At 38.7% G+C, this 14,604-nt stretch overlaps 2 protein-coding genes across 3 annotated transcripts in view; one reads left to right on the top strand and one right to left on the bottom strand.

Annotated features, from left to right (window-relative positions):
* Nucleotides 1-9,830, bottom strand: part of specc1 (sperm antigen with calponin homology and coiled-coil domains 1) — an 89,943-nt gene extending 80,113 nt beyond the window's left edge. The window contains exon 1 of one of the 2 annotated variants that reach the window (XM_008428054.3): nucleotides 9,673-9,830. The gene's annotated coding sequence lies outside the window, so the exon portion shown is untranslated. Of the gene's footprint in view, nucleotides 1-9,591 lie in introns of both variants that reach the window. The other variant, XM_008428055.2, reaches the window with a different exon arrangement.
* Nucleotides 9,831-11,215: 1,385 nt separating this feature from the next.
* timm22 (translocase of inner mitochondrial membrane 22 homolog (yeast)) lies at nucleotides 11,216-13,842 on the top strand. The gene is made up of 4 exons (XM_008428053.3): nucleotides 11,216-11,504; nucleotides 12,083-12,279; nucleotides 13,104-13,176; nucleotides 13,274-13,842. Exons 1-4 carry the CDS (start codon nucleotides 11,246-11,248, stop codon nucleotides 13,348-13,350), a joined length of 606 nt encoding a protein of 201 aa, XP_008426275.1. The 5' UTR covers nucleotides 11,216-11,245; the 3' UTR covers nucleotides 13,351-13,842.
* The last annotated feature ends 762 nt before the right edge of the window (nucleotides 13,843-14,604 follow it).

Below are 14,604 nucleotides of genomic sequence, written 5' to 3'. Positions count from 1 at the left end.
CTTTTATAAGGAGTTTCCACAAATGTATTCATGTCTAAATGTGTGCAAATACTAGCGCTACTACACCACCGTTAAGTTACTACTGTACCGTTGCTGGAGCACATGTGTAGCATCTGTCCAACACCTGAATGTAGTAAAGGAGTGTGTGAAAAAACCATCATCTCAGCTAAAGCCCAACAGGAAGCGTGGGATCGCTTCATATCCCATGCTGCGAGGCGGTCTCTGTTCCCTCTGTGTTCCTATATTAGTCAGTGGGGATGTGAAACTTGCATGCAACAGGATACATAATGTGGTACTAGCAGAGTTGCAGCAGTTTCAAACTAGAAATTACAGAAAATGTTTCATTTTCTGAAGGCAGAAGAATTTATTAGAAACGGGAAACAAACCAAGACCTGTGTTGTTAGTGTTTCTGAAAGTATTTTTTGAGTCTAAAGCAAAACGGCAGCGTTTCAAAAACCATTTTTTGATTTTTTTTTGTGCTCAGTTTTGCGCTTCAAATAAAGTTATGAATAACACTGAAGTAATTTCTCAAATAAAACACAAAACAACAAGTTCTTGGTGTAGGAATATGAAACTGTGAAACCACAAGAGCATCTGCTTATATCAGCAACTTTGAGTTAAAAAAAAAAAGAAGAGAAGGAACCTACTGAGGAAACTGCTGAGTTGATGGTTTGCTTTGATCTGGACAGAGATCAATAGGTTTTCTAGTTTGCCTTTAGGCCTGGAAAGTGTAGATTCACAAATCTTCTGAATAACAAGGTCTCACCTCAGGACTCTGGTTTATGGATTGTTTTGGCTCCGATTCAAGGAAGAAAGGGGGATTTTCTTTATTATTTTCTATGATTCATGCCCAGGAAACAGGAATACAAACAATAAAACTTATTTTACATATTGTTTTGGGATAAAAATGAATTATGGATGTGAATAATCAAATAAGATTATTTTATTTCTCACTTCTTTCACAATATCAAGGAACACTGCATACCTGCATGCTAACAGGTTAACATTGTGCCCACAATCACTTTTCTCTGTGGAAGTTGCCACTGCAGAACAAAGACAGTTGTGTTCTTTATCAGAGAGTAGCGTTTAAAAATGAATTAAACCTTTTGAGCAGACAGGTGTTGGCTGTTTATTCAGGTTGCCACAACAGCGAAGGAGTAATCAGCAAACAACAGGAAGCTTAGAATATTAAAGTAAACATGATCCCTTATAAAAGGGATCTGTTTGATCCCATTGTAAGAGTCTGATTCCAGCTGTTCTCGAATCTGTAACAGATTAGTATCAATTATTGTAAGAGTCCCATTTCTCTACAGAGAATATGAACAGAAACCACTGTGACAAAGCTAAAAGCAATAATACCCAAATACAAGACTTTTGAGACAATTTAAGATGCTCTGTCTGTATTCATTTTGTCTGAAAATAACAGTACATCATTTGTTCAACTGCAGAGAAACTCAATATGACAATGTCCTCTGCTCCTAACAATGATTTTCCTTCAAATACTAAAAAGGTGGAGATTTCTTTTTCCTATTTTTGAAATCATTTTATTAAAAGAAATTAAACGAATGTCTTCTCATAAGATGCATATTGTACATTTGGACAGAAATAGAAAAATATTTGTGTTTAGTGAAGGAGCAAATATTGCTTTAATTCTTAGTTTAGTTTTGGAGGATTTTAATGTATTTCTAAATTTTTTAGTAATGTTGAGAGACAGTTCTGTAAATTTGGACTTTTCTAGAGAAATTATTTTATTTAAGTATTTTATATATATAAGCGAGCTCCGTTTAAAATGATCGAAAATAGTTAATTTTTTATTTTATTTTTTTTAGCAAAAGTTTACAGCAACAAGTCAGAGCTATTCATAAACTAGTGATTAGAGATTTATGCATCAACAGTCTGAGTCCTTCATCATTTCCCCAAGCAATCTTCTATATTTGGGGATCCAGCTAATAAAATGTGAAGACAGAGACAACTTTTATGAATATTTTAAGCCTCCCGTTTTCTGTTTCATCTTTCTCAGAGCTGCGGCTCCCCTGAGGTTTGAACTTCCTGCTCTCTCAGTGTCAAAGTTCTTGACTGATAAACAGTCAGTCGGAGCCACGTTGCAGAAACTTCAGCTGCTTTCCAGTCTACCAAGCTGGCTGAGTGTACCGAGTGGGCGGACTCCATAGAAACACAAGCACAGCATCCACAAGGTCTGCGAGGGAATTTAAAAAAAAACTACAAAAAAACAAAAACAAACATGCAGCCACTAAAACCGAGATATTTTCCACAATGGAACCTCATAATCATCAGCACCAACAACAACCCTTTCTGTCCAACCCAACAGAAATGAACACTCCTGTTTGTATTTTGAGTGTATGCTGTACCCAGTATTGTGGCATGAAAGGCATTTGATGTTCGCTGCGGGTGTGTTCGGTTTGACTTGTATGGAGAATAAAGGAGATTACAATGGGTCAGACAACTAACAGACAAAGCAAATATTTTAACAACCTGATAAGTCACACACCCAAGCTTGCTAGTCCTGTTTGCATTTTAATTCACCCGCCTCTTGCGGAGCTGCATGCCTTTTATACTTTTACCAAGACAAAAACATTAGCATTCCTTAAAGCCAGTGAGTTGAGCCACTGAGGGCGATGCTTGTCAAGTATGTAGATTGTTTCCTGAGCTTCAAACACAGCCTGAGGAAATGAAGATGCTTGGAGCTTCCCTTCACAGAACAAACAAAGAGAAAGAAACGCTCTGTACCACTGCGAGGCACAATATGTATCTACTTACTGAGGTGGGATATTTTTAGGCAGAAATGTTCTTGAAAATCTTGCAGAGGCTGAGAGCCATCTGTTGTTTCACAAGGCAAGAGTATATCGCTTTATACCTCCAAGCCCACATTTAGCCAAAAATGTTGATATTTCTTACTTATTTATTAAATAAATTGAATAGGTAATGAGCAGAGAGACAGACTGGTTACTGGAATCAGCAGGTTTATAGCTTGACAATGATCAATTAATCAAATATGTGTTTTTTTCTTATTGGTAGTACTATGCGCCAAGTAGTACTACTTGGCGCAGTGTAACAGTGTAGACACTCTTCAGTGTAGACACTGTTACAAAGTGAAGACAAAGTTAACCAGCTTTAGTATAATGGCGTCATAAGAAAGACCAGAGACATAGCAACTAGAGATGCATGATGTATCGGCAATAATATCAGATATAGGATTCAACAAACATGCAACATGATGTCAACTCGGATCTCTAAATAACTTCCAGCTGATAGGAGGAAGGCTTGAGGAATACATTTTGCATGAAAATCTATTAAAGAGAGACCAGAAACAGCTAAAATCAGTAAAGGTACCTGCTAGCTTTCAGCTTCTGGCTAGCCCATTTCTAAATGGAGTTCCACTCTACTAATCATAACCACTCACCTTCCAACATAAGTATCCATTATTACAGCAGGGCGTACCACTCCAAAAGGGAACATTTAAATAATCTATGCTGCGTTGCTTTTTTGAATTCCAGTTAAATTATTCTCAAATAATGTTGAATACCTCAGTCCACTTTAATAATTTCTTACAGAGAGCTATGAAAGCTATTCTCTTCCCGCAGTGAAGTGGATTAACACAGGAAACGGAGCTGAACACTGCTTTGAGACAAACAAGGATATCCGACACACTGACCTCAGAGGACAAAGCTATTAATAATAAAGCCCCTCTATCTGTTCAACGGGTTTGCTGTTTGACTTTCTGTCAACTGAAAACCAACTAGATGGTTCAGAAAATAAGCAATGATGACTCACACTTTCTTTATTCTCTCTAGATGAATAAACGGATATTAGGAGTCTTTTTTTATTATTATTTAAATGTAGAACAACTTGAGTTAATTTAAAAACCGTCATGGTGGTAACACCTTGCACTTGTCTTTACCAAACTAATGACACATTTATTTTGATTCAAAGTGTATAAAATCAGCAGAACGCAGCCAGAGAGCAACATATTGTTTACGAGTGGGTTTATACATACAGTCCATCTCAAACAGAGTTCTGAGATAAGCATGGACTACCGTTATCTCAAGCTGCTCAACTGAAAAACATATCTGACATGAACACAAATGAATGCTCTGCACTTCTGACACTCCACACTGATGACAGCATCCTGCAAAAAACAAAAAAAAAAAACCCTCCCTCAGGGGAAAATCTAACAGCACTGCTGATGCTGTCAGAAAATGCAGGCAGCCCTGCTGGCATCCCATCTCTTTACCTCCTCAGCCCATCTTGTATTGTCAAAAGTATTACCACAAGTAGAACAAACTGAAACGTGCTGCTAAGATTTTCGAGAGTCTGATAGAAACCCACTATGAATTGATCTAGGATTAAGGCTCATCAGCGTTCTGACTGCATAAATTAGAGACTGCTGGATACGTTTTACGCTCTTATGCAAAAAAAACCCAAAAAAAAAACTATTAAAACCTATAAATTAAGGTGCTGATTTGTGATGCATCCTCTAGCAAAATGGTAACAAGCGTAATAAAGATGTAATGTATGGGATCATTATGTTTCAGCAGCTGCCAAGTCAGTTTTCTGAAAACATTATTTTGTTGAGTCCAGTCCTTCTCTGGCCTGGTTGATGTTATTTGTGAACTACTGCTAACTGAAAACAGGTTGCATAAGTTGTTTGTGGTAAAGGTCTGTAGGAAGTATTTTATGGTATTTTATGGTTATTATACTGTCTTACTGTGAGCATCACCAGTTGATAAGGAAGGCCTATCTCACATGAGAAAAAATAAAAACAAGCCCTCAGCAAAATGCCTTCCTAAAGCAGTCATGCGCCTTGAATATTTATACATGCTGTCAGGTGATAACCACAAACTTCTATGTTTTTTCTTGAAATATAAAGCGATGGATCAACACAAAGTAACACACAGATGGGTTTCTACATTTTGGACAATCTGCAAATGGTGGCAAGCATTTATATTCCTGAGTTAATCATTTGTAAACCCACCAGTCCCTGCAGCTACTGTGTTTTGGATAATGTCTAGCAACTTTGCACATTTAGAGACTGAAGTTTTTGATGTTGTGGAGAACATGTGAACAACTCTTGCAAAAATTCTATTGCAAGACTTTTTATGTCTTGCATCAGATTCTGAGTTGGATTTATGCTCAGGACCCGGGCCATTCAGGTTGGCCCGGGTCCGGGTCCAGTACACGTGGATGATGTGCACTGCTACTCTTTAAACCTCTCATGTCATTCAACATGCAGGCCACATCGTTCAGTTTTGGTCAGAACCTCGTTCAACATGTTGGCAGTGTAACCCACATGATTTGCGATAAACCGATAACAATGGCTTTCATCCTACCACTATGTCATAAAAGTAGGATCTGAAGAGTGTGCGACCAAAAGTTGTCATGACAACAGATTCCGTTTCTGCAGCTCATCCAGAGTTAGCATCGGCTTCCTGGTTGCTGTGCTACATCATGTCTTCTTTCTGGGACTATCCATAACTCAGGATGTTGCCTTTCACATATGAAATACATTGTAGTTTCTGTTTGTAGAATAATAAAATGTGAATGGGTCCAAGGGATAGGAATACTTTTGCTAAGCGATGTAACTGCAATTGGGTTCAGAAGACAAAAGCAATAAAATAGCATCCTTGAATAGCATTCTTGTGTTATCTATATCCATGAGGGACAAAAACATAAAATATTGCAGAACAGAAGTGGATCTGAAAATACAAAAACCAAGGGATACTATGATATCTGTAAAGCGAATGCAAGGTTCATCTAATTAGTCATAAACCTCATATAAACCAGGGTTGGTTCATCTAGGATAATTTTCTTTCACTTCAGTATCGGTGCAGTTGAATGTTTGCCAATGCAAGACAGAGATTAATGTCCCAAGTGTTAAATTAATTGAGTAATCCATCACTGTGGGTGTGTGTTTTTCCACAGAAGTAATTTGCCGTCTCTGAATAGAGAAGAACATCGCTGTAGCATCTTATATTTCACCAGATGGACAGGGTCACTGCAAATGTAGTTACCTGTCCCGAGAAAATTCGCTCAGAACCAACAGTGGAAGGAAAACAGTTCGTTTTCTCCTCGCCGTCCCTCCGCAGCGTCGTCAACGCGAGCCGTTTCCAGGACACCGGCGCTGGTGGGAGATATTTCTCAGAGTCGGCCCCAACACTGAGACGGGGACCTTGAATTCCCCTCTTAACATCTCACATTCACACAGGCTTGAATTCCTCTCACTAAGCAGAGCAGTCAAGGAGATCACGAGATAACATTTTCTGGGTAATAAAAGGACAGTTTCGCCACTATACAGCTGGATGTGTGCGTTCCCCACACAACCCCTGGCTATAAATAGCACAGCAATGACAGGAACTGCTTGGATAATGACTTGAACAGAAGATGAGAGGAGTTGTTGAGAAACTCACAGCTCCTTGCTGTTGGACATCCAAAACTACCTCCATCAATAACAGAATATCCTATGGATTACCAGATTGTAGACGCTGCAGTTCTTAGTCCGATATCTTTACTTTTGGATGTTAGTTGCTGGACAGATCCAGTCCAAATCAAATTGAGGAAACGGCTCCATTAACAAATGAGCAATTACAAAATCGGATGTTTTGACTTTGCTCAGACTGCCATATGACTTGCACTTCCTGCGGCTTTTTAGAAGAACAGCCTGTCCTGAAAACAGCCTGGATCCTGCAGACAGAGTCCCAAATTAACCATGAGTAAAAACAGAGTCTTTAAGGTGGCAGCGTTATGCGTTTCCCAGACGCGTAGAGCCATTTTAGCAACTGAAGGTAACTAGATCACCTACAGCTGTTATCTATATGTATATAATTATATTTTCCTTTAGATTTTGTAATTTAACACCTTGAAATTGGGCGTCTGTCTTTTTAAAAACTCCTGGTCTTTCTAACACTCCACCTTCAGGAAGTCATCACAACATCCTGATGATATTGCTCTCCATTAACCCTTTAACAACATTTTTACCTGCGTTGCTCTGAGAAGTAGCTCATATAATGAGCTCAGCAGATGCGCAGCTCGACCAGGTGTTTGCTAATCGCTGCTGGCTAGTTTGAAGGATCTGAGTGGGTGTTTTGTGGGGTAGGGCTTCTCTGTAAGGCGGAAACTCTGAAGCTTGGAAATTGCAGCGCTAAGGAAGAAGTTGCAACCCAAAGGCGGAGCTAGGTCCAACCAGGCATTTTGCACAGCTGAATGGTTGCTGTGGGAGATTAAAGGATTTCTCAAACATGCATATAAGAATCAAGGCAACACCCCAGGCATGTTTTTGATGAGGGAGTAAGATAAAAACATGATATAACCATCAGAAAATACATAATACCAACCAACCAACCAATGGTCTACCAAAAAGAAAATATGCAGTGGAAGCCTCCTAAAGAAAAAGTCCTTATATTAGAATTCTCTCCTCTTTTCTGCCAAAAGCAACAGAAAACAGTGATCCATTGCCCACTTCTTTCCTACTGGTGCCACATCGAGACGGATGTGGAGTTCTTCTAAAACATGAATTCTCAAATTCAAACTGTCTTTGTTCCCCACTTTTAGATACAAATATCCTTCATAGTTATAAAAAAATGTATTACTGAAGAATCTTCATTATGAAGAAAATAACAATGATCCATCTGTTTACGTGGCAGGATCAGAGTCACACACAGTCAAGACGGACCTTCTAGAAGGGCCAATTAAAGACAGAAACTGCAACCTTTCAGAAACTGCTGCACTAAATGCAACAATGGCTTGTTTAACTACAAAGGTAATGATCTAATGAGAAACAAATGGTTCGCTGATCACACCAGGAAGAACAGCTTGATGCTCCCAAAGGTGGTCCAGACACAACATGGCACTAAAACCAACAATTTACACCAAACTTAAGCTGCTAAGCTGGTTTTTTTTTTTTTTTTTGGAGATCCATTCAATGCCTCAACATTTTTAAACGGCACCAGGATATTTTTTTTTTTTTGGATTTTAGATCCATTCAAATTTTAATTCTCACATCAAATCTATTTCAATATTTTTAACAGCAGGTTCCAGCAGCACCTTGGTCTAAGGTTTTGAAATCTGCCGAGATGAGATTTCTAAATCAACATAAAAGAGTTTAAACTTAAAGCTACGCCCTGTTGCAAGTTTGACTATTTAAATAGCAACTGGAAAAAATATGTATACACAGTGCTGGACATGTTTACTTATGGAAGCGGTAAACTGCCAGAGCAAGGAAATAAATTCTGGAGTTGTATCTTGTTATAACGAGATACAAAAGTCGATAAAAACATTAAGATTTCTCTTTTTAGAGACACATAAAAATACTTTCCATTGACAGATTGACTTCATCTTCTGACTTCCATCTTTCTGACTCTCGTTTCTTCCAGATGACAAACATCCTGCGGAGAGTTGCCGTTCTATTATGACTTTCTCAATTAAACAAGAACATATTTTGGTTTTAATAAAATATTAATCTCATTTTAACAAGTTTTGTATCTCGTCATAACAAGATTCAGCTGCTGCAACATATCAGTCTAAACATCCTAAATATCAAATATGCTCACTTTGCCACTTCTTTTAAGTCTAAATTAATATTTCACCTTTTAAATTGAGGCCTTTTCCTAACATTTTTGATATGATCAGTATTGAAGGTTGGTTGATTTTATTTTTTTGATTTATAATAGTTTTAGATGGTACAGCATTGTTTAAACTGTATTTAAACATGATATTATAAATAAAGAGGTATTTATTTATTTACGCGTTTCAAATATTGAGCATTCAAAAATGGTTTGGCACGACAAAAATGATGAACATGTGGAGAAGCATCACATAGCCTCTGATAAGGACGGTGGAGAATCATACTTTCCAGCATACTTTGGGCCTGGTTCTTTTCTCTCAGAACCTTAGTGCTTGGATTTCTTGAAATACTGGGGCATTATAAATAGATGTCTGGTGACCCTCCAGTAAACTGAAAATAGGTTATTGGATGGTTCAGAAGGATATTGATCTAAAACATATAGCCAAGTCAACAAAGAAATTAATACAAACGACTGAGTTCTAAAATATACACAAATAGAAAGATTTGCCTAAAAAAGCAATACAAAACCAGCTAAAGAAACATTAGTCCATCAGAGAATTAGGTTTCTGTCTCTAGACAACAATTAAAGAAACTAAGCAGATGTTTGAGGTGCAGATGGGATGTATTGATCGAGCTGGAACCCTGTTGAGCACACAAACCCCGCCGGTGCAGCGAAATTAACTAAATTATCTGAAGCATCCTGTAGACTTCCAACATCCTGCAGGCGAGATTCCCCTCACCTGTTCAAGAATACAGCCAGTTCCAGGTCCAATTACCCTGGAAACAACATGTCCTTGGACTCTATCATCCTATATAAAGCAGGAGAAAACACGTCAGCTATAAAATGACTGTCAAAACCCAAATTACTCCCATTAACACTGCAAACAAGCGTCGACAGTCACTTCTGCGTCGGTGTTACCCCGGCCAAGCCAACACCGGTCCCGTGCAACTTAAGACTCCTTCTTAAATGTCCGACACAAGACAGCAGTAACGTTAAAATATTTGGATTTTACCTGAGTGAACTGGAGAAAAAATGAAGGAAAGCTGTAAGATGAGAAAAAGATAGAAACATGTAGTCCGTTTCTTCTCCTCACCTGTTCGCTAATGCGGAGGAGCTGCTGCTGCTGCTGCTGCTGCTTTCTGTGATGCTGCTACCGCCGCCGCCGCCGCCTCGCTCACGCGAGTCATTAAAGTGACACCCGCTGAACGAGCCGGTGGGTGGAGCGCGTGCTGGATGATTTGGCGCAGTGCTCGAATAGGTTTCTGGGAAACGTAGTCGTTAATGCTTCAAAAATTAGAAATGGACAGGACAAAAATAACCAGTAAAACGGAATTTTATATAAGTTTATATAACTTATTGCATACCTTTTATCAAAGGAAATAAACCTGGGCATCAATGACTCTGAAATTCAGTATTATCTCTGTATTATGTGGTCAAACTTTGAGATTATTTGGCTTTATTTGATGTCCTAGAGTAAGAAAAACAATGGCATGTTGTTTGCAAAAGTGAAGTTTTATTTATTTATTTATTTAAAATTTCTAACCTATTTTACTGTTGCTCATATATTCAATATTAATTATTTCCGGCAAACTGCAACTGTGAGCAACAACCCTTTTGCTCTTTGATCACTTTGTACCAGGCATTGCATTTCTTCCCCAAATCTCCCACATTTTTTATGGTAAACCTAATTATATATGCTCAGGAATATAATCCAATGCTACCTCAGAGGTTCAAACAGGGCACGCCAATAATCTTTTATTCCATTTTGAAAGTGTTGATTTTTATTTTGACGGATGTGAGTTTCTTGAGATGCAATCTATATAAAAACATGTTAAAATATCACAACAACTCCTAACTTGTGGTCTGGAATTATTTGAAGATCAATGGTGAGCAATATTATATGTGTGTGTGTGTGTGTGTGTGTGTGTGTGTGTGTGTGTGTGTGTGTGTGTGTGTGTGTGTGTGTGTGTGTGTGTGTGTGTGTGTGTGTGTGTGTGTGTGTGTGTGTGTGGAGAGGGAGCATGATTTAAATAAATGAATGTTGCAGTTTGACAAATTTTCATCTTTGATTTATCCATTGATTTATTTGCTTTATTTAATAAAGCAAATTTATTAAATAAAGCAAATAAATCAATGGAATTTGATAAATAAAACACTATGTGTTAACCAGCAGGCGGTCCGAGTGGTGTTTCAATTCAGTTCAATTCAAAAATACTTTATTGATCCTAAGGGGAAATTAACTTATTGCTGCATAAGTCAGTTGTCAGCTGTGAATATCACGCCGCTGTCATTGTCAATGATATCATGCCACTATCAAAAATGATCTGCTATGTGTTTTAAAGACAATCTCCTCCCACACCACTTCGTCGGCCCCTTTTGCAAGATGAAACATCGGCTGACTGTGAATGAGCACACACACTTAGCGGTTATGTCGAATGTGCTTGATGGGAGTTTAGGAGACAGTGACGACTTTTAAAATATACATACTAAGAGAGGCATGATGTTTTAAGTTGTGTTTTCTTCCCGTGATCATAGATATATATTTTTCTACAAGAAAACAAACATTTTACCCACCAAAACTTAACTTGCGCTTAGAAAATAATTTGGCGAATCTGCACCCTATCAACTCATAGCTAAACTTACATAGAGCAGTGTCATTGAGAAACATGGCCGCGTCCACGGGGCCTGCAGATGCTGCTGCCTCAGACTCTACAGGTCCAGCTTCCTCGGTTCCGACCATGGGCAGTCCAACGATCCAGTATAGTATGGTTCTGGAGCACCTGGTAGGGGAGAAGCGGCCCATTAAAGATCTGAGACCCGGAGTTATGGGGGGTCTGCCGGTGCCTCCGAAAAGCGACGAGCAGAAGATGATAGAGAGGGGAATGGAGAGCTGCGCCTTCAAGTCCGTCCTGGCCTGTGTAGGAGGTAAACAACCGCAGGCTTGGGGATAATTAGGTTACGTGTTAATAGAAAATGGTTTATGGTTGTCACTTTTCTTTAGAATGGATGAAAATCAATGTGGCGTAGATTCGTATTAAGGCACATAAAATCCAGAGCAGCCAACTTTTAGAAGTCACTTTGGTGAATAAAGTCCATCATTTGTGTGTCATTTAATCTAAGAAAAACGCAGTTGTTAAGTGAAAACCTCTGATGTTCTTTGGGGAACATTAGTACACAAAACAGCATCATGAGGACAAATACAGGGCAGGAGTGAATGAGTTATCACAGCTTTAGCTGCTTCGCAAAGAAGAACCAAGCCAAAAAACAAAACGCATGCGTCATATTCCTTTACAGTTTTTCTATTACTTTGGTTTGGCCTGTCCGATAACATTCCAATACAAAACAACAAAGCTTTTGGTTGTAACGTGACAAAATGGGAGGCAGATTTAAAGATGATTAATACTTCTGAAACCGCCGATGAGAGTGTGTTCTTCACCGTTAGCGGCAGTGCTTCTAGTGGCTCCTTATTTGTATCTGATAATGGAGCGTTTGTCTTTCCACAGGGTTTGTCCTCGGAGGAGCTTTTGGTGTGTTCACTGCTGGTATCGACACCAACGTCGGCTTCGACCCCAAAGACCCCCTGAGGACGCCGACGGCTCGAGAAGTCCTTAAAGACATGGGCCAGAGGGGCATGTCGTACGCCAAGAACTTTGCTATTGTGGGCGCCATGTTTTCCTGCACCGAGTGCATCATTGAATCAGTGAGTGGCATCATTTCCGGTGTTACCGAATGCGACATTTTGTATGGTCATTTTGATTGTGTGTTATTTTGTATTATTATTGTTATTATTGTAAAGAATTTATAATATATTTTACCAAGATATTTAAATATTGATCTAGCCGTTTTAACCTCTGAGGAAAGGTGTTAGAGCGCCCTCTGCTGATTAAATCTGAATATTACTCAAAAAGGGCTTTTAAATCAGGAACTTTATCACAAAGTGAAACACATTATATTTATTGATCTGTCTGTTTATTTCATTCATTTACACTTTAAAATAAACATATCACATGTCACAAACGTTTTGAACGAGAAGTAGTTGGAAGAAAAAATATCTTTATAGTCTACCCCTTCTCTGAAAAGTTAATTTGATATACCATTAGCAGCTAAGCATCAATTAACCATTCATATAGATACTTCTTTAAATGTAAAACAAACAATGCATATAAGAAAGCTATATTATCTTTGTAATGATGCAGCACTCTACTGACACAGATGGATGTTTGTTAATTATGATAATTTTCCATTTGCAGGTGGTGAAAAGATGAGATTTAAAATTAGAATATTACACCAGACCAATAAAAAAATTCTGTAAAAATATAGAAATGTGAAATGAATGAAAAACATGTTTAATACCTGCTGAAAAGTTATTTTCAAAACATACTTTTAACCCGACGAACGGGCCCCACCTAAACTTGTATTCTAATTTATCGAATACGACTTTGGAGGGGAAACCGCAGTCTTTGTCCTCAGTTGTGCCCCATGAAGGTAAATCCATCAGTGTGTTTGCATTCGTTTGCTTTGCAGCACAGAGGAAAGTCCGACTGGAAGAATGCGGTGTACAGTGGCTGTGTGACCGGAGGAGCCATAGGCTTTCGCGGTAGGTAACCTCCTCCTTTTCCGCTGGCTTCACCCTAAATGTGGGCTCCGCTTCATGTCGTTCCCCCTTTTCTCCTTTTCTTCTTTCCGTCGCGCAGCTGGTCTCAAAGCCGGAGTCCTCGGATGTGGAGGATTTGCTGCGTTCTCCGCTGCCATCGAATATTACTTGCGATGAGACGAGAGGCTTTTACGGACGAGAACTTGTTTTCTATGTGGACTCGCTGCGAGGAAGCCGGGGCACAGAGAGGAACGTCGACGAACGTTGGCTTCAGGGACTCTGCTGGGACCTGAACAGCGCTTGTAGGGGATGTTCCTGCATCTCCAGTCACAGAATCTCATGAGCAGAGAAACTTCCGCACTACCGAGACCCGGAAACCCGCTGTTTGGTTACAGACTCGTTATATAAATTGACAGGATGTAATCAAGTAGGATTATTTATATTAAAGTTTTTTTTTTTGTTTTTTTTAAGCGGTTCGTTCACTCAGTAATTTTAACAATCAGAGGTATTCTAGTTTCGATTTTTCTGACTTCGGGAATTTTCTGAAACATGCAATGCCTCTTTCTCTTTTCAATTTTCAATGTGTGTGTGTACAGTATGACGGCACTACGGGTTGTTGTCAGTATCATTGTGCTCCGGATTATGAATTAAAGGAGTTTAGAGGATTAATGCTCTTTGTCCTCATTCTTACAAAATAAACATAGTAAAGATATTTAATGGGCTTTTATCCTCAGATCCCTTTAGTGATGCCCTTAAATAAAATCCATCACCAACAACAAGGTAGATCACATCCCTGCAACTTGCAGTTCCCCTCTAAACCAGTTGGTGGCAGCAGTGATGTATGCTTAGCATGCATTTAGAAATATAGGTGTATATTAATTTGCTTCAACTAAACATTTTCTTTCTTTAGTGAATTATATGGACAGTACAGATGTGATTCCATTTTAAATCATGTCCAGTCTACAGGATTCACTGGTGAACTCCAGCTACTGGAGGATCTCATAGATGATCAGTTTAGAGATCATTTTATACTAACCTGTTATGTTTTTGTTTATATTTTTCCAAAAATTCTGTTTTTTCTTACTTTGTCATTAGGTGCTGTTTGATCTGTTTTTAAGGATTCTGCAACAATAATGTGGGAAAAGTGACGGAGGTGAGAATACTTTCTGGTGGCACTGTTAAGATTAGTTAAAGAAACTGATATTCATCAAAGTCTGCGTGAGCTGGTGGCATTTGGAAGAGTCGTTCTCAGCAATGACGGATATTGGCCACTAGAGGGTGCAACATGCGCAGATTTAGTCTCCAAACAAGCTAAAACTGTCGAGAAGCATTTGGTTTCCAAATCAGTGTGGCTGCTGGCACAACAGCTTTGATGCATGATGTCATTTAATGCTGTTAAAATCTTTATTACCATCTTCATATTTAAACACC

The sequence above is a fragment of the Poecilia reticulata genome, chromosome 14 (assembly GCF_904066995.2).
Source record: "Poecilia reticulata chromosome 14, P_reticulata-male-v2, whole genome shotgun sequence".
In the NCBI taxonomy this organism is placed as follows: domain Eukaryota; kingdom Metazoa; phylum Chordata; class Actinopteri; order Cyprinodontiformes; family Poeciliidae; genus Poecilia; species Poecilia reticulata.
Note: the sequence above shows the minus strand (reverse complement) of the source record. Positions and strands in the feature narration are given on the sequence as shown.